Source organism: Salarias fasciatus (assembly GCF_902148845.1).
Source record: "Salarias fasciatus chromosome 7 unlocalized genomic scaffold, fSalaFa1.1 super_scaffold_4, whole genome shotgun sequence".
NCBI classification, from domain to species: domain Eukaryota; kingdom Metazoa; phylum Chordata; class Actinopteri; order Blenniiformes; family Blenniidae; genus Salarias; species Salarias fasciatus.
This window is the reverse complement of record NW_021941229.1, coordinates 9129235-9152499: the sequence shown is the minus strand read 5'-3', so window position 1 is coordinate 9152499 and position 23265 is coordinate 9129235. Positions and strand designations below refer to the sequence as shown.

Here is a 23265-nt window from a genome sequence, read left to right as displayed (position 1 = left end):
AATCAAGCGTGTAAGGGAAACTGTTTCATACATGTCAAAGAGTGCATTGGGAGCAACAAACTGCCACAAACAGATGTTTTAAATCCTAGTTATTAAATCTCAAAAATGATTAAAATCCAATCATTTTAATGCAGGTTAATTGTGATGATATGTTCATCATATGAGCTCAATTCCAAATGAGCACCATCAGAGGGGAATAATCATGAGGTATTTGAATTGGAAAGAATACACAAATTATTCAGACTGCACTTCTCATTCATTAGTGTAACTCTGCCTCCCTCTAGCGGCCACATTAATCACTCACATGTGGGGCCCAAACAAGGGAATTTTATTTAGTTACAGATTTTTAGATGTAAATATAAACACTTTTTATTGATCCTTTCGTTGGGGGGAAACATTTCATCATGCATATAACTCATCCTTTTCATAGTTTCTCTAAATTACGCATCCAAGGACCAGAGAGCTGCAGGGGTCAAAGTTCTCAATGTGGCGGCCTCTGGATTTCATTTTCCATCCCTTCATATAATGACGGTAATACCAACATGCAGAATTGATAAACTTAAATGGACACTTAATAGTGTCAGGACAACTTTAGGGGATAACAAAATCAAACGATAATATACATCACATTTTCACATTTTGAACCGAGCTTAGCAAAAACACCTTCTTTTACTCTTGTGCTGATTCAGCCTGGAATAGTTTCGAGCATGATATAAAGCTGCACACCTTGATCCCGTGCACTACAGGGGAATTTTAGCTCCTCCTGACTCGTTTGGAGAAAACTTTTCTAAACCGTTTGTTTTTAAGTGTTCAATCGGCTCAGCATCCTTTTACTCTACTTTTTGTGTATCGCACTGTATCTTGTGCTAATTTTGTTTTCTGCCCAAAACAAGTATCTCTTGTAAATGAGACAGTATTTCTCAAATGGGACCACCAGTACAAATAAAGGTTGGCAATACTAAACAGTCAGCTGCATCTGCCCAGGAACCCACTGCCTGTAGCTGGATAAATCATTAGAGATCATACAAAACAAATGCAGGAAGACTCCCTGAATAACCTAAAGAAGATTTTTTTGTCTGTGTTAGAGGAACCTGAACGAACTCATCAATTCTCCATGGACAAGCAGTGTTTAAAGTCAGTTTCGTTTTCACTGGTATCACAACATGCACCCTGTGCTTTCTGTAATAGATCAGAGATTAAACTAACACTGTAAAAACACACTGCAGTTCAGGAGCCACATCCAGCCCAATTTCATCTTGAGTGGGCTGGACCAGTAAAATATTACCATAACAACCGTTAAATTTGAATTTTTAAACTTTTTCTTTGTTGTGGTGCAGAGTGAATATGTTTAAAATATCAATATTTCAACAAAAACTACCAAAAATGACTATCGTCCCAACAATAAAGAGCGCTTGCATGAAAACTTCTGGTGCAAAATTTGGTAAAATATACAGACGTTTTTGTTTTTTTTTTACAAACTCACCTTGACAGCATGGTTTTGGGGTCCAGTCCTATAGCAGCCTCCTTGGTTTCTTTCTTGGCAGCATCACTGATATCTCAGCTCAGGTCTCAGTGTTGTGGCCACTATAAAGAAAAGTGTTCAAACTTCAGTGTTTTCTTTGGAAATTTTACAAGTTGCTTGGTCGGCCAGATTGGAGTCTCTTGCAGGCCGGTTTGGGCCTTCAAGCCTGATGTTTGACACCCCTGACTGAAACTCTACAAAACAAGCCCAGCTACAGTGTTACAAAATAAAAATTTACTCCAGAATAAAAAAATTTATACATGTTTTTTTTGTATATATGACTATCATTGTTGTTGTCATCTAAATATTACAAATGACTTATTTTTTTAATGTTTTCGGCCCCTTTATGATTTATAGGTACATTCAACAGCCTGTCTAAAAAAATTAATAGAAATGATGATGGGATTTGACAAAAGCACCAGTGTAAGGTTCTCATTTTGTTTCTACCTTGAGAATGCAGATATTTAAAAACAAAATAACTTGAGATTTAAATAGATTAGCTGTTTTGTGAGGCTACTGTTCAAACGAAACTTTTAACAGGAATGACAATTGAGAAGATAAGATACGGGTTCTTACCTCATTAAAACCAGAAGACACTCAAAGCTGCACCAAGATTTACTCTCTGAAACCACCAAAATCCTGAAATGGTCCTCATTTGTGGTTTTAAAGTTGGAGGCCGAATTCGAATCTTTAAAATGCCGGTTTACAGCGAGAAAAAAGTCAAATTATCGACTTGAAGCGTTCACGAGCTGTCTCAGGAATTAGTGGGCGGGGTTTGTTAACAGGTCAACTCAATCCAACTTCCGGTCAAAAAAAAAAAGTGAGGTTTGGGTAAAACATCTTTCGTTTGAGATGCTGCTTTTGAATTCCATGACTTGTCAGCTGTTGCGTTTGTTTCTGTTTTAAACTTTAAGTATTTCAGTTAATATGTAAAGGGCCACTTTTTAAAATTACGGTGAGAAAACCTTTTTCATTTCTTCTTTTTTCTGAGAGATTATTTTTAGAAACAACCTTAAACAAGATATATAGTCTAGTTCTGGATACAATTTCAGTTCAAGAGCACTTCCTAGGCTGAATAAATTGTTAGAATTGAAATGACACATAAACCTCACTTTTTGTGAGTAGCAGATTTAACTTTCAGGTGAAATTTGTGGAAAACGTAGAACTGCTAGAGTGATGTATCATACAATTATTGCATTTAGTTAAACAAATGCTGTAATTAATTGAAAGAAAAGCCATTAACAGTGGTGGGTACACCACAACTTGTCATTGAGCATCAGCTTGAAATGCCATCTAGTGCTGTTCACCAGTTAATGGTCTGCTGAGGCTTGGTATCCCACTCTTGTTGAAGGGCAGCCCTCAGGTCATCGAGGTTCTGGGGTCAAGGTTTAGTCCTTCACATTAAATATTAGCATGAACCTAAAATGCACTGGAACCTTTGCTGGTGAACTTCACACTGTTCACATTCCGAAAGATCAGAAGAGATTGAAGACGAGGCACCAAGTGTCACCTGAGACCATAGGAAACCCTCTACAGAGTGGCCTGCGTGCTTGACGAGAAGTTAGACACATGTCGACATTACTTGTTCATCCATTTGTATGTGAGTTGAAGCCAGATATGAGTAATCATTCCACGAAACACAGAGACAAAGCTCCGATTGAATTAAAACAGCTTTATTAGTGTACACTGTAAGAAGTTGTATAGGATAGTTGGAAAGCCTATGAAGATCAGTGTTTGAAGAAGATAGAAATCCTAACAGATTGTTGTCTAATGGAAAAAAAAAAAAAAACGTTTTGTTGATAGCAAGCAAAAGGAAGAGTATGTATGGTAAAATAAAAAGTACAACTACGGAACATCATATAACTTCACTAGTGACATGTAGGAACTTCACTATCTCCAAAAAGCCAGCTTCTTAGGGATTCACCAGAAATAGGCTTATTTGGGGATACACAATTGTCATCACAATTAAAATAAAAATAACAAATAAACAAAAAAAAAATACAACAAGTAATCAGGAAATAGGAATGTGAGACTTCAGAATGTATTGAAGTAGCCTTTATGAAACCTCATTTCTGCCCGCACGAGGCGGGACGAGCCGGCTGGTTTGAGGGTACAACACTAGGTGGCACTCATTACAAGAAAAAGAAGACGCAAAGGCTTTTGCTGGATCCCGGCAATAAAAGGACACCATGTATGTTTGCGGATGCATAGAACTAACCGAGGTTAGCCGAGATGCAACGACCGTGTGAGAGAAACTACATTTTTTGCTTTAACTTCTATAAAAGTCCAGTTAACATTTACCCGGATAAATTAAAAACTGAAGACAGCCAACACACACACACACGACAGGTGGATGACACATAAATCTTACATTTAGCTGGTTTTAAGTGAGTATTAGCAAGGTGGCTGTTTAATTTGGTTTTGCACTAAAATAATAATAAAAAAAAGCATGTTTCATGATTAGCCTGCATAAAAACAGCATAAAACACAGGTTGTCCTGCTTTCTTTTTTCCCCCCAATCTTTTTAAAACAGCTTAGAAAAAAGGATTCACACATCAAGTGTGTAGAAATGTAGATCCTGAAAAAAAACGACTACAAGATGCTGGCGATCGATAAACGTAAGCAACAGGGGTTTGGACGTCTCGTCACAGCCCTTGACAAAACTCAACCTTGACGTTTCATTTTGGTGTTCTACAGTAAATTTTTTGAATGTAAATCACAATGAAGTGAACGTTGTTGTTTTTTTTACAGGTATGAGCGAGTGAAAGCATGAGATCGTGAGCTCGAGTGGATCCAGTCTTATTAGAGTATATTTACATTTCTCAGTTACAATTTCAGTGGTGACGTATGTATTCGAAGCGGGAACACACACGAGAGTCTACAGTACGACCGGGATACAAGAGTGTGTGTTGCGTGCATGGAAACACACTCGGGTAAATTAACAGTGTACGAACGTGGAAGTAATGGGAATCAGACAGCTGGAGCTCGGGCTGTTAAATAACCATCTCACTTTGACGCTACGGACAGATAACACTGTTGGATTCTACCTGGAAAATCTTAAAAAGGCAGCTTATTTTTGAATCGCTTAATTTGTGTGGTCACACTTGATTGAGATGAAGCCAATACAACCCGATACCTGCACTTTTTCTTTGGTCACACCCCCATCCTACAGCTGGAGAACCGATACCAAGAAACTGCTTCTTTCAACATCCGATGATTAAAAAAAAATAATAAATCACATCGGTAGTGCAGGGCAGGCGCTGACGGAGGGGGATGGAAGTTACATGCTATTGTGAATGAATTGCTTTCAATAGCAAATTCCATGGAAATGATGTATCCTATGCTACATACATCACAAATCATCATCATCATCATCACCACCGTCTGAACAGAAGGTATACTCTAAAATACAAATATCCAATCCTAATAAAAAGGAAGAAAAGCTTTGAAGATTTTAAATATATTTATATATAAAAAAATACATGGAGATACAAAAATGTAGCTAAAAGAATGCATAAAGAAAATAAGGTGTAGTATAAGTTTGTTGAATACTTAAAGCTTAAATACTTTGAAAAGTTTTGGACTCTGACAAATACCGATGCAGGTCAAAGAGCTGGCTTTAAGAGGAGGAATCTCATTAAAAGGGGCCTACAACTTCCTCCGTTTTCAAAACAAAATGAGTTTTCCATTCTTGTTTCGGAGAAGAGGTATCATACAAGTTGCTTTAGATTCCATCTTCTCCCTAAATGTTCACCGTCAAGTTCAAGCGCTACATCGAGCACTTGTGTAATTTGACACCAACTTCACGAGAAGTAGATGACCGGGAATTCAAGCTGAGTTAAAAAGCATTTTAGGTCCCCTTTAATGAGTAAAAAATCTTGTATTCTACTAATTCTTCTACTCTAAAATAAGGGAAATTCGTTTGTCATCACTCGGGCTTTTAAACATTCCTATCTGTACAATTCAAAGCATATCTCGCTGTATTTTATATCAAAGGCAACTTTCTCAAGGGTGCATAATTTGGGGGCAGTGCAAGTACAGTATAGAAGCCATTTCATAAATTAAAGTCCTACGCCGCGGGACTTTTCCTATCAAAACAAGGACAATGATTGGAAAAATGTGCATCCGTCCAAGGATCAGGATCGACTTGTGCATTTTCTACGTCGTGAAACATATGGGCGTTTTAGCTTTTCGTCTGTTAGACAGAAGTTTCAGTTTTTTATCTTGTATGACCTACTAAACGTAGCCTCTTCGCATAAAGCAAGTTTAAAAAAATATATTGAGGAGAATGCAAGACAAGAGAGAGCAAGAGCATGCAGGCGGGAAACAAAGTGTCAAGGCTGGGGAAAGGAGGAGGGGCCTTCTTGACTCCTACTGCCTTCATTATTATCCAGAAGCAGGTTTCTTGCTGCCACAGCGGGCCAGTGAGCCAGACGCTCTTGCTCCCAAGAGTTCCTCAAACTATTCATTCCAATTGTCTGTGCTAGTAGGTAGTCATTGATCATGCTTCAAAATGGAAACTCCTCACAGAAGAATTAAATATACAATTCTTTGTCTCAGCCACTGGCTGTATCAAAAGATGGATGTGGAGGAAAAAAAAAAAGTTTAGTTAAAATATCTCGATCGCCCCCTGGTGGCTGGTACGAGTCAATAGCTAACGGAACGAGGGCCAAAATTAAACATCGGCAAACACTCCTGATGGGTGTCACCATATGTTTTGGGTTTGTTCAAGGGTTTGTTCGAATCTTAAAATTTTGCGTCCCCTTCGTACAGAAGGATGAATCGAAGATAAGTTGTCGGTCTCTATTTACAGTTTTTGCTTTCAGGCACCATCCTCTGCATACGTGTGGTTAAAGACAGCGAGGATCTGCATTAAGCACAAAGAAGAAATGATTTATCAACTAAAAAAAAAAAAAAACGTTTTGTGGCATATTAAACCGTGAAAAAAGCGACTGCGTTTGCGGGATCTCTCTGAACTCGTTCAGACGGCACGCGTTCCAAGAATCAAACCCGGTACTTTCCCAGCGACTGACCCTTCGAGAGCTGCTGAAATACAACGTGACCACAAGCTGGGAGAGAAGAAGGAACATTTCAGACACAATGGAATAACTGTTTGGTCTCCAAAACCGAGTAAACGGAGCGTCAGTGTCCAGGTCTGCGGTCCACTTTGGTCGAACGTGATCCTGGAGTGGCAGTACTGCTGTGGGTCGGCCGTGTCCAAACAAGAGCGACTGACACTGAACTCAAGTTGTGCTGTGGAAATAAGTAGGTAGTGAATGAGCGGCTGAAATCACATGCAGGAGCCCAGAAGGAGGATGGGAAATCTCCATCCTGTTTTGGATTTTTTTTTTCTTTTTGATCGGACCCTAAAATGTTGGCTGCTTCAATCTGACATAACTGGCAGCTCGTTGTCCCACTGCAGGGTGATTTCAGTTCAAAGGTCAAAGATTACAAGACAGTCGAGCTTGATGTTCATCAAAAAAAAAAAAAAAAAAGAAGAAGAAGAAAAAGAAGACGTCCACTCTACATCCACGGTAACATTGTCCAGTTTGTCGTGTCATCCTCCAGGTCCACTGTGTCATTTTTTTTTTTCTTTTTCATTTTTAAAAAGGTTAGTACATTATTTAAGACTGCATGGTGGTGTCCTTTATGATATACTGTCCAAACGATGGGAAATGTCAACGCACAGGCTCCTGTTTAGGACATACTGGAGCAGCGCACCGAGGGGGAGCCCATCTGGGTCAACACCTTGTCCAACCACTGGAGGGGGCCGTTGAGATGCAGCTCAATCCAACAAGGTGTGCTGGTGACCGTCTGACGTCTGCATGAGGGGGAAACAACACAGAAGGACAAAATGAAATCAAACTTAGCGTCAAAATCTCAGGTGAAACAGTGTGTGAGGAGTGGTTCAGCAGTTCTCTCATAGAAATCTCAGTTCTTGATCCAGGTCAGTCTAGACGATCCAGTGTAAGATCTAACCAGTGCTCGGGCTGGGACCCACAGAGGGACTGAAACACCAGACAGGCTGAACCCCCGGCCCTGTGAGGACCAGCCAAAACACCAGCAAACGCTGCTGTCTGGCTCCTGGGAGGATACAACACAAAGAGGAGCCAGCAGAAGAACAGATGTTTTGTTGGACGGACGGCCGCGTGGCCGCAGAGACCAAGAGATGCGGACAAATGCCGGGTAATCTCTGACATTTTACAACAAAGGGGGGAACAGAATGGAGATTATGCACAGGCTGCGCAGATGAGCATTCAGCACAAGCTCAAACAAAGCTGCGGCCTAATAGCTGACAACCGCTCGGACCAAAAGGCAGACAGCAGGTTCACAAAGACTAAAGCTTGAATTTTCACACCAAGGTCAAGTGATTACATTAATTTAAATGTCAAATAATGTCAGACGGACTTCATACTGCAGCTGTAAGACTTGAAAACAAACAAATAAACTGAAAAATCTAAAAATCCAAACGTTTCAAACACAACTCTGTTGTGGTGCATGTTAACATTTATAAAATAAACATTCTCCTACGAGTTTAATTCCACCGGTAATGTTAACACAGTTAACGGAAGCATTAAATAATATTATGAAACGTGTCATGTCACTGCTGTAAACACTCAAAATTACGGTTGTCATTGTGTTGTAACACCAAGTTGTCACTCTAAATATTATGATTGCATAATGTGATAAAACCTTATCACAGTGCTACATTAAATATCACATAATGATGAGCTTGTATAACTTGATCCTAAGTCATTACTGTCACAGCAGACGAAAATGTGGGACACCTTTGATCAAGGTTATATAATGTGACGTCGGAAATATTCATGACAGGACATAAAAATAAATAATGCAGTGTTCAATATTTCCATAATAAACAGAAACTTGAAAACCATGAGCTTGAAATTGAATTAAAAAATAAAGCGACTGAAGTTACTGTAGTAACTGTAGCTGTATCACAGTCACTAGATTTTTTGCAAGGTATGAAACGGGGAGAAATAACTAAGAAAAGAGTAAAAATATGCGAAAAAAAAAACCAAAAAAAAAAACTACAGTACACTACTGGCACTGTACTTCGTTGCAAACTTGTCTCTTCAATGAGAATCGGGGTCTGTGACCGTCCTCTGGAACACCAGAAGCAGGAGCGGCTCCTGCACCGCCCCCCCACATTCACCAGCATGACCTTGGTTCATCAGGATGCAGCAGTGAATTAGACGGCGCGGCTCCCCGGCCTGACGGGAACATTACGCTCGCCCATCCATTATGCATCATAGTAAAAAAGAGTGATGGGGGTGACACACACCTGTACTCTGCGCCCCAGCCCTTGACGAAGCTCATTCGGATGGTGCACATCCTGGTCAGCTGGTAGACCGCCTCGAAGCCCTGATTGACCGACTGGGCCAGCAGTGCAGCAAACTCCTGGTTGTTGAAAATCTTCAGATTGCAGCCTAGAGAAAGAACAGAGAGGTGGATGAGTTCATTCCACTTCACAGAGAAGCCGGTGACAGCATTTCAAAGCAGCAAGCCGAGCCGCTGCGAGGTGTAGGTGTGCTGTTTGTCGGTGATCATTCTCCTCAAGGCCGTTGGATTGAACCTCTGAACATGTAGACGATAGTGGCGCGCTTCTTTACGTCTTTGTTTCTCTCCGTACGCACTGCTCATTTGGCCAAGAGTGAAATGTTTAAAGTTCCATGGGTACGAATGAGTCAGCGTGTGGGCGAGCGCCTGTGGAAGCTCTTGGTGACTTTTCTCAAGTCGCATCGATATCAGGTGGAAAGAGTGTCGTTTGGGGCGTCAATCTTGAGGATTTCTTTAAAGCTTTGTCCTCGAGGGACGTTTCTAATGTTTTTACTACTCAGTACGGTACCTGGGGGGATCTTGCAGACGGTGGCGGGGTGCCAGCCGTATCGCTGGTTGCAGTTGGGGCTCTGGACGAAAATGGCACTGTCGCTCAGGCACTCGGCGAACACCTCCCCTCCGATGTAATACAGCCTCACGCCGCGACCTGAAGAGCAGCACACAGGAAAAAATATATAAATACTGAGTTAGAACTTAGAATCACACATCTGGGGTGGACCTGGAAAAACAAATCAACTTTTGATAAGATGACAGTTTTGAGCAAGCTATAGTTTTGTTTTTTTAAATTCCCAAAAACTGCCGAGCTGATCCCTTTAAACTCAACCTTAATAGCATTGTTAGCCTTTGAATTAAACCCTGCATTTGAAAATGAAGTGTTTAAATGGTGGAACATTCACCAGCTGGGCAGCAGCTGTTCACACAGATGGTGCCACTCTTCATTATTGTTGAAAGAATTATTACTTTTAAAAAGAGCTTTTAAACGGCCTTCAACAATCCATTCAGTTTCTTTTGTGATTACTGGAGTCAAAAAACTGTGATGCTGTTGAAAATTTTCACAAATTTAAGGTAATTTGCTGAAGATGAACAGTGCTAGTACAGTTTAATCCATGCATTTGTCAGCTTTCTCTATACTGTCAAAATATCTCAATACATCAGGTTTTAAATGTCCCTGTCTGCACAGTAAAGCCTGGAACAGATTACTTTATCTTACTGATATTTTCAATATTTTTATCACAATGACCCAAAAGATCACAATTTACGACTGCAATGATGAGCAGGTGTCTCTCACCTATATGTCTCCTGGTCATTTCCACTGTTGCGTTTCTGTTCACGTTGCTGAGGAGCCCTAAGCAGAAGCGCTCGGAGTTGGAGGGGTCGGTGAAGCCGTCGACGGTCAGAGACGGCTGGGAGGCGTGGAAGGTCTCTCCCACCCGCTGGTTGAGCTCGTAGTAGGCTATAGAGCACCAGAAAGCTGGTTCGCTGTAGGTGACTGGCTGGAGGTCTATAAAGGGGGCAAAAAAAAAAGAAAGGAAACTACTAACATTTATCGGAAAAAAATAAATAAATACTGAAGAAACCAATAAAAACAGCAGTCTTACCCAGACCATGACTGACAGGAGACAAGGTGCTTGGTGACATTTCTGCTGGTGAGCCTGGGAGGAAGTGAAAGGACAACAGATGACGCTTTCTGTTGTGTCGAGTCTGCTTTTCCATAGGACGCTACAGGGAATCCACTCACTCCTGCTATAATGCGCTCACTAGAAAAACACACCACTAAACTACCTGATTCCATACTTTGATTCATCTGCTGGTCGCTCGTCTCTCCATCTTCACTCATGTAGCCGGGAGGAGGAGTGTCTGAGGAGCACATGCAGGGGTTCACAAGTGTGCACACTCATTAATTCTTAACTCAACTCCTGCTGGCATCTGGAAACCTGCATGAAATCAAAAATGAATGCAGCGTCATGTTGCGCGTCCAGACCTGGTATATAGTTATTGGGAGGGTCGATGCCGGCGGGGAAGTTGGTGTTTTCAGGGATGGAGTTGGTGAAGTCGTCCAGAGGTGGGAGCTCTGTCAGGATCTCGGTGTGGCGTGGCACCAGCACCGGTGGCAGCACTGCGGGGAGAAGAAAGAAAAGGAGTGTCACTGACTGAGGGAATTTGAGAAGCAGTGCCATCCAACAATTTTCTGCCTCGAACATTCATGTAGAGACAGACTTCCCCACTGTGCCACAGTGATATCAGGGAGGATATCTGAACAATTTGATCTGCTTTGATGACAGTGATTACAGCGCTGTGGAGCGAGGGCACCTTGAGACCCACACCACACACACACACACACACACACACAAACAGAGCAACACAGCCAATTTCCCTCGGATCATTACCTGGCGTCTCCACTCGCTGGTAATGGTAGGGATTGACGCACACTTCATCCTTCTTGAGGTTGAACGCAAACTGGCAGGTGTCGATGGCCCTCAGCTCGTGGTGGCTGTGAAGGTCGGGCCACCTCCACAGGCGGCAGTAGATGACGTGGGGCAGGCCCTTGCGATGGGAAACCTGCAGGCGGCCATCCAGAGACCTGAGGGAGTTAAAAAAGAGGCTGATGGAAGGCACAGCAATGTAAGTTTGTCAAGCTTGCCCTCGTCTTTCCTCTTTGGGGTTTCACAAGACGGATTTAGGTAAAGAGTCGACTAAAAAAAACACTGCATCCTGGTAGGGACACCTTGAAATGAAATCTGAGATTCGTTCATGTTTTTATTCTTTAGGCTTTTTTTTCCTACAGATTTATCCTACATTTGTTTTCCAATTCCATACAGACATGACAGAAATGGATGAAATTCTAATAAAAATGTCAAAAGAATCTAGAACGCCTATGTTGTAGATTTTTCATAAATATAAGGAAATCAACGACTCCTAAATGTCATTTCATAGGTTCTTCGAGTTGTATGCAGAGATTATTTTCTTCTCAACACTCATTAGTTTCATAGTATTTACACACCAAAATACATTTTTCTGCTTTTTTTAACTTTCACTATAACAACAATTAACTTATTTTCAAGCTACAAACAATCACACTTGACAGACCTGTATTAATGAATGGCTGCCTGTTGGATCTTTTGATTGATCAGCATCAATAAATTGACTTCCGACTATCAATATTTCACAAAAAATAACGTCGAAACCTTTATTAGTTTTGATCAGACGTTCCCCTCCATCTCAGTCACTACGTGGTCAGTAGTAATCATGTAACAAAGCAGCAAATTTCTCTTTAACATCTGTGCTTCTCATGTTTTTGTTAACAAAACATGAGAAGCACATGGTCGTTGGATGCTGTTCAGCCTAGTTTGCTGATCTTCAACCGCAAAATAACACTCTAGCAGATTTGTAGTGATTTATTGAAACATATTTGTTCAAACGTATATTCAAAAATTTCCACTCAGAAGCAGTTTTCATCCTGGATGCACATTTTTCCCCATTAGTAGTAAAAACTTTGGAGCTGTCTAGAGAGTGATCACCATTTAACAAATAACCATCACAGCCTTTGTTTTACTTAAACAGGATTGGAGAGATGTCATGTCTTTGTGTGCACGTATATTCACCTGCCGTGGTCAGGGTATCCATACATGCCTGCAGAGTCCCACTGCTCTATCGTGTGGCCTGAGCCCAGACCCCAAAGGTCTGAGCAATTGCTACAGACACACAAACATGCATCCACATGTAGAGACACACACACGCACACACACGCACACACAGGTGGGGGGGGGGGAGGAGGATAAAAATAAAAGCAAACAGATGGTAAACATGAGGTGTTCCATTCCAAATTAGTAGGATGATATCACAAATATATGCAGTTGGTCTCTTAATGTCACAGAGGAGTTTCATTAAGGGGCGAGCTGCATGACAGATGACCGTGCGGCGACTCTAAATCAGACAAATAGTGATGCAGGTTCTGTTAAAACATTGAGATGAGTGATGACGCCCAGATAAAATTCCATCTCCTGAAATCAAATGAAACATTCCGCAGATCTCGGAGCGGGATGCAAATGCTGTCCAAGCTGCACAACCACAAATCCATTTGTCAGTGTGTGATTTCTACGATGCGACGAGTGTGATGTGAAAAAAAAAACAAAAAAAACCCAAAACAAACAACAAAAAACAGGATTTAAATGTATCTACACAATAATGATGTGAATGAGGAAATAAAGAAATTCAACAGACAGCATGACACGTGTCCAGACATGACAACAGAGACACGGATACAACACTGATGTGTGTGTGCTCAACTAAAGAAGGTTCACATCCCGTCGCTGCTCGAAAGCTTTTCTCAGAGCACCTGAGAATCAGGGTCGTTCTCAATCACAAAGACGTATTTTAATCCGTGAGGGCTCTTTCTACAAAGCTTGGCAATAATATGTAAGGCTAAGTCAGCTTTGTTAAGATAATCACATCATACTAGGAATGGTATAACAGCTTTACGTTGTAGGCTCACAAAAAGAAATTAGTATTCACAATTTAGTTAGTACTTCTGAATTTTTTCCAGTTTAGAAATGTTTTTGGCCCAACTGAGCAGAACTCATTCAATCGATTCATTTTGTGTTGAACTAGCAATGGGTGAGTCACCTGAGATGAATTCGGTGTTTTTCTATTGAGAGCTGCACCTGACTGTTGTAACCGTGACGCTGGGATCATAACATCATAAAATCATTCATACTGCGATTATGACACGGTAACAGATTTGTTGACATTAAGATACAATTACACAGCGTTTACTGTGCATTCACTAATCTGTGCTCAAGTGCACCAAAGAGAGTTCTGCTCAGTCTCCACTCGGGCTTGTTATCATTTTGCATGAGCAGCGTCAACAACAAGCGGATCGTCTGAGAGGTAATCAATGATCGGCCAGAGTGTCATTTGTCTTTTGGGGAAAAACTCAATTCACACAACTAAATTTAGAGTAAAGCAAAAAAAATCAAAACATTTATAAATAAAGACAACTTTTCCATTTGGTAAGCTCTTTCTAGATGCAGAAATCCTTTTTTCAACCTAATTATCTTAAACAGTAGTGACATTTGTTTAAATGAATTAACACAGTATCTTTAAATACGCCCATCATTCAAGAGTAAAAAGCATAGTGTCACCAGTTTCGTCATTGTGGTAAAATCCCAACTTCTGTTGTGCTTTTGGCCGTATTTTTAGCCTCCACTGTTAATCTTCTGGAAGAACAGACTCGCGTACTTAAATGAATGAGTGTTTAATCACCATCAGAAATAAAGAGAGAACTTACACATAACATGACTACACTTTCATCACCTTTCATGAACAGCTCCCGCTGCTGTGCTACAGACTCCCGATACCTCCTTGAATTTTCTCTTTGGTATTATTTGTGAGTGTCCTCACGACTGGAGCAGTCCTATTGTGGGACCGGACGACGAGACCTCCTTGAAACGCACTCTTCCTGGAATTCCTACCAGGTACTTACATTTGAGAAACACTCGGCGCTGTCTAATCAAAGCAACTGTCAAGCCTGTCCGTACCAGTCTATCTCCACACTTATCAGCCTGCTCACCGGGTTCGAAACCTCCAAGTACACTATCTCCGGCACAGATAACGTCTTTCTTCCTCTCTCACTTAAAGGTCAAGAGAACGATCCCAACAATGCCTCTTTGCTGTCTCAATCGAGCCCCGAGTGTTGATCGCTACCTGTAAATCAATGTGGATAACAGCTACAGAGCTCTGCCTGTTACTGGAAGTGAGTTCCAGTGAATTATGGAGGAGAGGGGATTTTAAAAAAAATCAAAAATCATCAGAAGAGTATTTTTTTACCTGAGGCTGATGTAAACGCTTTGTAACTACATTAAACTTTGATCTCTCCCTGAGGTCACTCAGATTTCCATCACATCCACTTTGGGGAGGAATCTACAAAGCCTGACACCTGCCATCACCTCATCTAACATACTGCGCCCGACTCCCCCCCTCCGAAAAGTCAACTGCGGAGGCCAGAACAAGAGGAGCCCATTATCTCTGACTTTATCAGCCTCTCTTTCATGCTGTAAAGAGAAGTCAGCCCGCAAGGCTATCAGCAGCACAAAACCAGTAGGAGACATTAGTCTTCATGAAGTTGAAAGAACTTACGTTAAAACCATGAAATCATGATACGAAAAAGCTCTTTACTTTTGACGACAAAAAAAAAAAAAAGAAAAAAAGAATATTCAAGTTCTACAGTTACCTTATCAGTACCACGTAAGATGTTACTATCTAGCCGACATTCCATAGGGTGAAGGGACAAGAGAGAGCACTGGAAACATGGTTTTCTTCCTTCCCTTTTCATTTATTTTCTCTTGAACCACACTAGCTAAGTTCAATAGATCTCTGCTTTGTACTCAACTATACATCAGCGTCCAGCAATGCCCACAACAATCAGGCATGTTTCAGACATTACAGAAGTGAAGATTGCATTCAATAGTTTTTTTATTTGTTTTGTTTTTTTTTAATCATCAGCATCCTTATGAACAACCGCAGTGTCTTTCAACATCAATGGATGTGTCCTTTTTTCTTTTTTTTTTTCAATATGAGAAAAGCCGGCCAGCAGGAACTTTCTGTAAGAGGTTTGCAAGATCTTCCTGAGCGTTGTATGAATTTCTCCAGGTATTTACTGAGGAACGGCCTATAGGTTTGAAAGGTATCTGTTAGTTCTGGAGTGGAACTAAACGATGGCAGAGAAGTTTGTTCATCTGTAATTGATCAGAATAAATCTTTCAAATAAAATTCCTTCACCTCTTTAAATATTTTCTTGCACATTTTAAAGCCTCCCAGCACTTCAGATATGAAGGAGAATCTGATGTAAATTATACTGCCTTACAGCTGTGTTTTCATGAATGTACTTACTACTGCCATAGAACTATTTATGCCTTAAAAAAAAATAAAAAAATTAAACTTCAATACCTCAGAGAGGATCGAAGGTCCAACTACATAAACAATCCAATCCTATCCTCGAGGAATGTAGAGTTTTGCATGACTGCATTATACAACCATGTAGTGACTATTTGCAATGTCACCTCGGGTAAATGCCTACCCACATGATGACCTTGAGTTACCTTGTATATTATTCTACCTCTGTCCTGCTTGGTAATGTATTCAGGCTGCACTGGGAAATATGCATATTGGTGCGATGACAACAAGCCGCTTTACTGTACCGCTCCACTAAACTGACCCCACAAAAGTCAGCACTGGCTTAACGCGACAACCGTAAGATGCATTACGTGGCATATACTTGCGAGGTGTGCGTCTACACAACAAGCATGAAGACGACTGCAATGTGATTATGTCTGCCTTGCCTCGATCGGGAACCCGAACAGAGTGCATTGCTGGGAAACTATCCGCCTCCCTTCAGCATCCTCATATAATATTACAAGATGCAGAAAGCAAGTCTCTGCATGATCAAGGGAAGGCAAACACAGTGCATTAGCAATGCATCCTGCACCTGCAGTTTCTTCCTTTTTTTTTTTCCTTCTCTGATCCTTGCAAAATATGTGCAAATTATGAGGTCAATACGACCCATTAAATCCGAGCATGGCGCCTAACCAGAGGCATACCAGATTTACCTAGATCATGCAGCCATGCCAAAAGGAAAATGAACGTCTGATTTCCATCTTTTGTTTCTACGTGCTAAAAGATTTACCTGAGTAACCTGGCGCGGAAAGTGCTGCTGTGCCGATTTGTGGCTGCGATGGGGGTGAGGAGGTGAAACAGATTTCTTCTGCAGGAGCTAATTCCATTATTTATACTTTGTAATTAAAAAAGGGAATTAAACGTGTGGGACAGAGAGAAGAGAAAGTGCACATTAGGTGGAATAATTGAGAAGGGCAGCTCATAAAATCTTCAGAGGAGCAGAGTCTTCTCCCGTTTCCACCGCTCCTCTGTGGATTGATCGACGTTAATCACATGCTGCTGGTAGGGCTCCCCTGACTCTGCCACTTTTGCCATGATAATGTTTCACCTGGTCTGATGACTCAACTTACCTAATCATGTGACGCATGAATCATACTGTAGCACAAGTGACATAGAAGTAAACTGGGCCTTTAAAGACCATGCATCTACAGCTGGAGTGAATATAAAAGTTTACCGAGAGAAGAAAGGCTTTTTCATGTTCACTTTTGTACCACTGTTTTCAAAAGGATGAAGTTCTGACGCGATAAGAGGTCAAGGTGCTCTTTTCTGAGAGATTATGTATGGATATAATGACTAGAAATGCTTTTTTTTCCCCCACAGATGTTTCTTTCCATAAAAGGCATATTCTTCACTGTATCTGTGTGTGTTTTTCAATAATGCACAGCCTCAAATGGAAAACTAATCAAATGAGCTGGTGTCTGCACCACAGACTACAGTCGCTTTAAACTGCTGTTGGCTGTTAGCTCCCGACGGCTATTCAGAATACCTAATGCTTTAATGCTGTTGATTCATTAGAATGGATTAAGTCAGGAAGTACTGTAACAAACACAGTGGCTGACGGGCAGGGGTACTCCAAAACTTGTTAATTGATTCCATTCCTCTATGGCACTAGTTAAGCTCAATAACTGTCTGCACAGCAGTAAAAGGCCACAGATTGATGGTCCATCCATGAAATTCTCCTCAGCCAGACACACAAAGAAAGGAAGATATCAGAGACTGCAATTTGAGATCCCACAATGTAAGTTGTAACCACTTCAGCTTGTAAGATAACTGATTGAACAAAAGTGTTGCATATGATGAAAAAAATATATATTTTTTTGGTACTCTGCATGAATGACCTTAATGGTATATAAGGGGAATTTGAGCTGGGTATAAAACAGTGCAGCATGAGAGTTCATAGAGTTCAGACAATGCTACAATGCATCAAAACTCAGCTTAGTGTCAATTGCATCTGCATAGTTTTTTTTCTGAATTACAAGGTTATGGCTTCATGAAGATGTTCAATTAAGTACAGGATACCCCACAGCAGACAGATCATACTAGGTGTACTTCAGCTTTACTAGGAATTTAAAACCATACATGGCAAAACATGCTATCATGAGCAGCTGAGGTGATTATTTCAATTCATGTTGATAAACCTTAAGAAAAATGATGGCAATCTTTTGCACAAAATCCCAGGAAAAACTATGTAATTATGATGTTGTTAAGATTACTCAATGTGTTACTACAGCAAGATAAGTAAACACTCAGCACTCAGTTTTAACGTAGGTACTTATTAAACCTGACAAACTTTACTGTGTGATGTTTAATTATGCCATTAATAATAATTTCCCTGACCTTGCATCCATAATTCCGCTCTTTATATAGTCCCTTTCCTATATATGGTGGGAAAATGAGAAGAAATTCTTCGGATATATTGATCAGTCATGACAGACTGCAAGAAGACATAGTAGCTCTGGCTTTCATAGGTGCAGAAAGCCAGATAAACATCAAGATTAGATAGTTTGGTGTCATGCATGGGACATCTGTTTCCTCCAATGAGGTTTCACTTCTGCTGCACTACTAACCTATGGCACTATATGAAAAAGGAAGTGGACCCACTCTTTCACAACTTTCCCCTCTGCGAGCATATGGGTACGATTTCTTCACCTTTCATGTGCCTTGGTGCAACTCACTCACCTCACACACCAATGCCAAAGGTATGTATGTGTGCTTTATAAAACGCATACAGGTTTTGTGTGACTGTAATAATATTGAGTACAACTACGCAGAGACAAAACAACAGATAAATCAGTGTGCCCTTATCTCACCTGGGTATGGTGACACATTTTGTGTTGCTGTTTTGTGTGCTGATGGCCTTCTCCAGCTCATCCAGCTGTCCCGTCTTCTTCAGTTTCTTCACCAGGCTTTTCACGGCCTTCTCGCACCATTTCTCCTCCTGGCCTCCTCCATTCTGCTCGCCAACTCCTCCGATTCCACCTCCTGCTCCTCCGGTCCCAGCCGGAGTCTTCTTCCACCCCAGGAGACGCTTCACCACGGGGGGAGTGAAGGGAAGAATGGAGGACATGGCAGCTTGTGTACGTTGACAAGGATTTAAGGGTGTTTGGATTTCCTCCTTAATCTGACATAAAGTTAGGAAGGGGTCAAAGGGGGGAGGGTGGGCAGGCTGATGGATCTGTATCTCAACTGAAGAATGAAACTACACTAAAGAAACACATGTAGGTATTTTCAGAGGTTTAATCACGACTAAGGCATTGGGCTTAAGGAGCGTTGGAGAGGAGTGCATCCAAAGAAACCTAAGAAACGGGAAGAGAAATAACCCATCAGCATCCGAAAAAAGGGACACAGTATAAAAATACAAACAGAAAATTAGGTGCACTCCATCTTCTTTGTGAAAATCGCACCAGTTGTGCTCATGTATATGGTTCCTTTGCCAAAATCCCTGACTGTCAATTCGAACATAGCCCCCGCTGTTAACTGACCCACTTTACTCGGCGCCTTATGTATCAACCAGACACTATTGCACACTCTACACTAGCCTCTCTATTCTGTCTGTGGAGCTCTGATGACAACTTTATTTTACTTTTTAGTTGTTTTTTTTTTTTTATTACCTTATCCCCTTTCACCTGTCCAGATGCCTGTGTTCATACTTTGAACACTTTGTTTCAACTGTAACAGCTGTGACTGCGCAGTCTTTGTGTTATGAACACTGCTCTCAGTACTAAAGTCCCACTCCTCTGCCACTAAGGAGCCGGTTCTAATCTGCTTCCAAACAAACCCTGGCGTGGTCAGATTGAAGTATGAACTCAGCACAGGCATCTACACGAAGCAAACTGAGCCTTTGTGAAACTCGTTTTTTTTGTTGAAAGTTGAGTCTCCCAAAGCATTTTATCGCTTTCATAAATTTTACAAGCAACTGTAAACTCTTGGCTGGTAAAAATAACACCACAATAATCCCACTGGCATATTAAGGCCAACAAACAATTCTTTATTTCCTGAAACTTTATCATGTTCTGTTGCATAACATGAATCATAAAAAAAAAGATCAAATACAGTGACTATTTACATGTTTGGGTTTACTAAAAAAAGAAAAGATAAAAGGCTGCAGTACAGTCTGATCTCTCAGGTTTCCATATTTTGATCCAGACCATGTAAACAAAACACAAATTTCAATACTGTCTTACTGCCATTATCAACAATGAGATAATAGTATGATGACAGGATGATACATCATCATTCAGTGGCATTTTAGTGAGCATATTGGCTGAAAATCTACGATTAAGTTCATTTATTTGTGCGACCAATCTTTGAAAGTTATTCACAAGAGTTTCAGATCACGATTAAACGTCTTTTTACTATACAAAAGAGAACTCTAGACCATGTCTGAGGTGGCAGATCTATGGCAAAATCTATGGTAATCCTAGTTAATCCAATCATCAAAATCCAGCGTTCACTCTTTCATAAACACAACAGCAGTGTTAAACTCCAATCAGTAGCAAGATCTTAAAGTCTTATCAGCTGTACCATGTCAGCTTCAGATTCCTACAACTATCAGAAAAGCAAATCAATAAGACCACATACCAGCTAAATCTGGAGAGACACATGTTAAAACCTTATCTTTTTTTCCATTGCCATAATCTAAATGACTGATGGAAAGTCACACAAAACAAAGTCAGACCTGACTGGAATACCACAACTTGATTGCAAAAGTATAGTTTTCAAGCAGCATTAATTAAGTTGTTTCCCTTTAGAGTGAGCAGGTATCAGCATTGCAGGTCAATGGGACTTAAATGAGTGGGGATAGAAGTACTCACATATACTGGGCAGCCAAGGAGGAAGGGATCACTGTCCTCCTGTGTGTTACTCTGAAAGTCCAAGCTCCTTCTAAGAATTAATTTCACTAGCTTAACCCTTGGACTGCTTACTAATAGTCTGTATGAGTGGCTTTGTGAAACAATCAGACCATTCCTGCAATCTGAACATTAGAGGCTGCATTTGACTGCCATTGTCTGAACATGCATAGATGTTATTAGGTCTAACAATGGCACATAAAGGAGGTATATTGCTTCGATGCCGGCATTAGAATAAATTAACTCGATTTAAGTGTGTTGTATGGGGTTTGTGGTTATTTAGAGACATGAAAGATGAGGAATAATCTTGTGCTGCGGGGGATCTCAGGGACAAAACGCAGCGCTGTGTCTGTGTGCGCCTTTAAAGTGAACACAAAGTCTCAATGCAACTTAAGCAGGCAGGAGCACAAAGCGTGCCCGCACGGCCACAATGCATGTCAACTCCAAACCCAGCAGCCTCGTGTGGGGGGAGAAATAAGCAGCCGTATTGTGTCTGTAAGGCTCTGAGAAACTGAGTGTTTGGGTTACTTCGTCTCCGAGAGCATAAACATTAACGCACACGGCTGGAAGAATAAGCTAACCCGCTAGTAACTAGCCCGAGGATGTAGACTTTAACAAGGCGTAAAAAAAAGAGACAGTTCATTGTTTGAGTGGCATTAGCCGCGATGTGAAGACAACGGGGGGAAATATTCTGCTTTCTTTTGTCTGGAAATGACTGATAGTCCCCCTCCCTCTCCTCCTCCTCCTCCCCTCGCCTCCAAAAAAAGGAGTAGGATAAAATCTGCTAGCAAGCTTGCTACTTTGTGTCACAGACAAATAAACACGTCTGTTGCATGTTTCGTCGCGTACAAATTTATCCAGTTTCATTGTGTGGAAACACGCTTACCGGGCACGGCGGTGAAGTGGCGCTCAGCGGTCACTCAGGCAGCTATCAGAAACACCCCGCTTGTTCATTTTATGCACACATCCAGAGTGACTTTAAAGAGTATTTTCCAGCTCCGAGCCGCCGGGATGATGGCCCCTCATTCAAAGCGCAACCTAACGTGGATTGCTTCACGAAAAACACACACGGAACACGATTCTGCAAAATCCCGCCTCCTTCGGCTTCCTATTGGACGAATACGGGAATTCAGCCGATAACCTGTTGCCAGACAGGGATTCTATTGGCTGGGAGCTCAGTCCGTCATTCATTGTTACGTAGGAAGTTTTTTTTCAGTCGGTACCTTGATTGTCCTTTTACATTGTATAATGCACATTGTTGTAGTCTCTCTCTCTCTCTCTCTCTCTCTCTCTCTCTCTCTCTCTCTCTCTCTCTCTCTCTCTCTCTCTCTCTCTCTCTCTCTCTCTCCTCGCTCAGTTCATTTCAGTTCAATAAAAAGGAGCAATACTATGTTTTTAAAGAAGAATATAGATGGATAGATAGATAGATAGATAGATAGATAGATAGATAGATAGATAGATAGATTTGTCTCTTCTATTCATTAATATATTGACTGATTTACATAAAATAATTACAAGGTAGCCAAGTATCAACTAAGATAAATAAAAAAAGAAAAAAGTCACACAAAAGGACAACAAATCAGGTGGAAAAAAAAAAAGAAAAATACATTTATCTTCACTGCTGTGGTGATGAAGCCAAGTTACACAGTACACCCCGGACCAGTAAATAACATAGAAAACACAGTGAGACACAAACTCATGGATGGAAATCACAGTACCAGGAGGAAAACGACACTTGGAGAATAATGCACTGTCCCGAGGCCCTCGCTCAGACGTCAGCCTGCAATTTCCCACTACCACAAATAAATACAAAAGACTTATTTTATTAAAAAAAAAACCTTTGAGGTGGTTATGGAATGCTTTTATATGCCCAAATGTAAATTCCATAAATACAAATATACATATTTTTTTCAGTATGTACAATACAGGCAGGAAATGACTCAAACATTATCTAAATAGAGAGGGGAGAACTAGTGTTATTATGTCAGCTAAAGACAACATGTTTTAAATGTGGGGAAATGTTGATCTACTTTAAAAGCTGAATAGAAGTGGCAGGGGTTTAAAACAGGTGTGAAACATCCAGCCTGTGGGACAAAACTGACACACAACAGGGTGGAATATGTCCATTGGATGACAATACAAAGTGAAATGTTCACATGAAAAGCATTCAGCAGTTCTTTTCTGTGACACTAACTGTGATTTCTTACTTGTCCAGTGTGCATTGCGCTGTTCTGTAATTTTAGCAGATATGTCACAACACGGAGGTTTTAAACTAAACATCCATAAACAGTAACATGCTGAAGGAAACTTCAGCATGTTCGCCTGCAGCATTTTCTGTTAAAGAAATGTTTGTTTCAAATTACTCATAATTTTACCCCCGATTCTTATAAACAGGATTTCTTCCCAAAACCAAAGACACACACATCTCATTCTCATTCATGTCTCCTGTCACTTAAACTCTCTGGCATCCCATCCATCCATCCATCCATCCATTGTACCAATTCCAGGTAACTTCAGGCCAGTGCAAAGTACCCCTTAAACATCAGTCAGTGTGCGCACCTGCAGCAAAGTTTCAGGAAATAC

General features: G+C 40.9%; 1 protein-coding gene across 3 annotated transcripts; it reads right to left on the bottom strand.

Annotated features, from left to right (window-relative positions):
* Nucleotides 1-3178: 3178 nt before the first annotated feature.
* On the bottom strand, nucleotides 3179-21722 carry smad2 (SMAD family member 2). Of its 3 annotated transcripts, none has more exons than XM_030084556.1 (11): nucleotides 21569-21722; nucleotides 18643-19128; nucleotides 12484-12573; nucleotides 11269-11462; nucleotides 10863-10997; nucleotides 10664-10738; nucleotides 10480-10533; nucleotides 10170-10382; nucleotides 9390-9527; nucleotides 8826-8970; nucleotides 3179-7343 (listed from the first exon to the last, which is right to left on the bottom strand). In XM_030084556.1, exons 2-11 carry the CDS (start codon nucleotides 18897-18899, stop codon nucleotides 7220-7222), a joined length of 1425 nt encoding a protein of 474 aa, XP_029940416.1. In that variant the 5' UTR covers nucleotides 18900-19128; nucleotides 21569-21722; the 3' UTR covers nucleotides 3179-7219. The 3 variants fall into 3 exon arrangements, with proteins under 3 accessions (XP_029940416.1, XP_029940417.1, XP_029940418.1); XM_030084557.1 differs by having other exon boundaries at nucleotides 10676-10738; XM_030084558.1 differs by lacking the exon at nucleotides 12484-12573.
* Between the last annotated feature and the right edge of the window lie 1543 nt (nucleotides 21723-23265).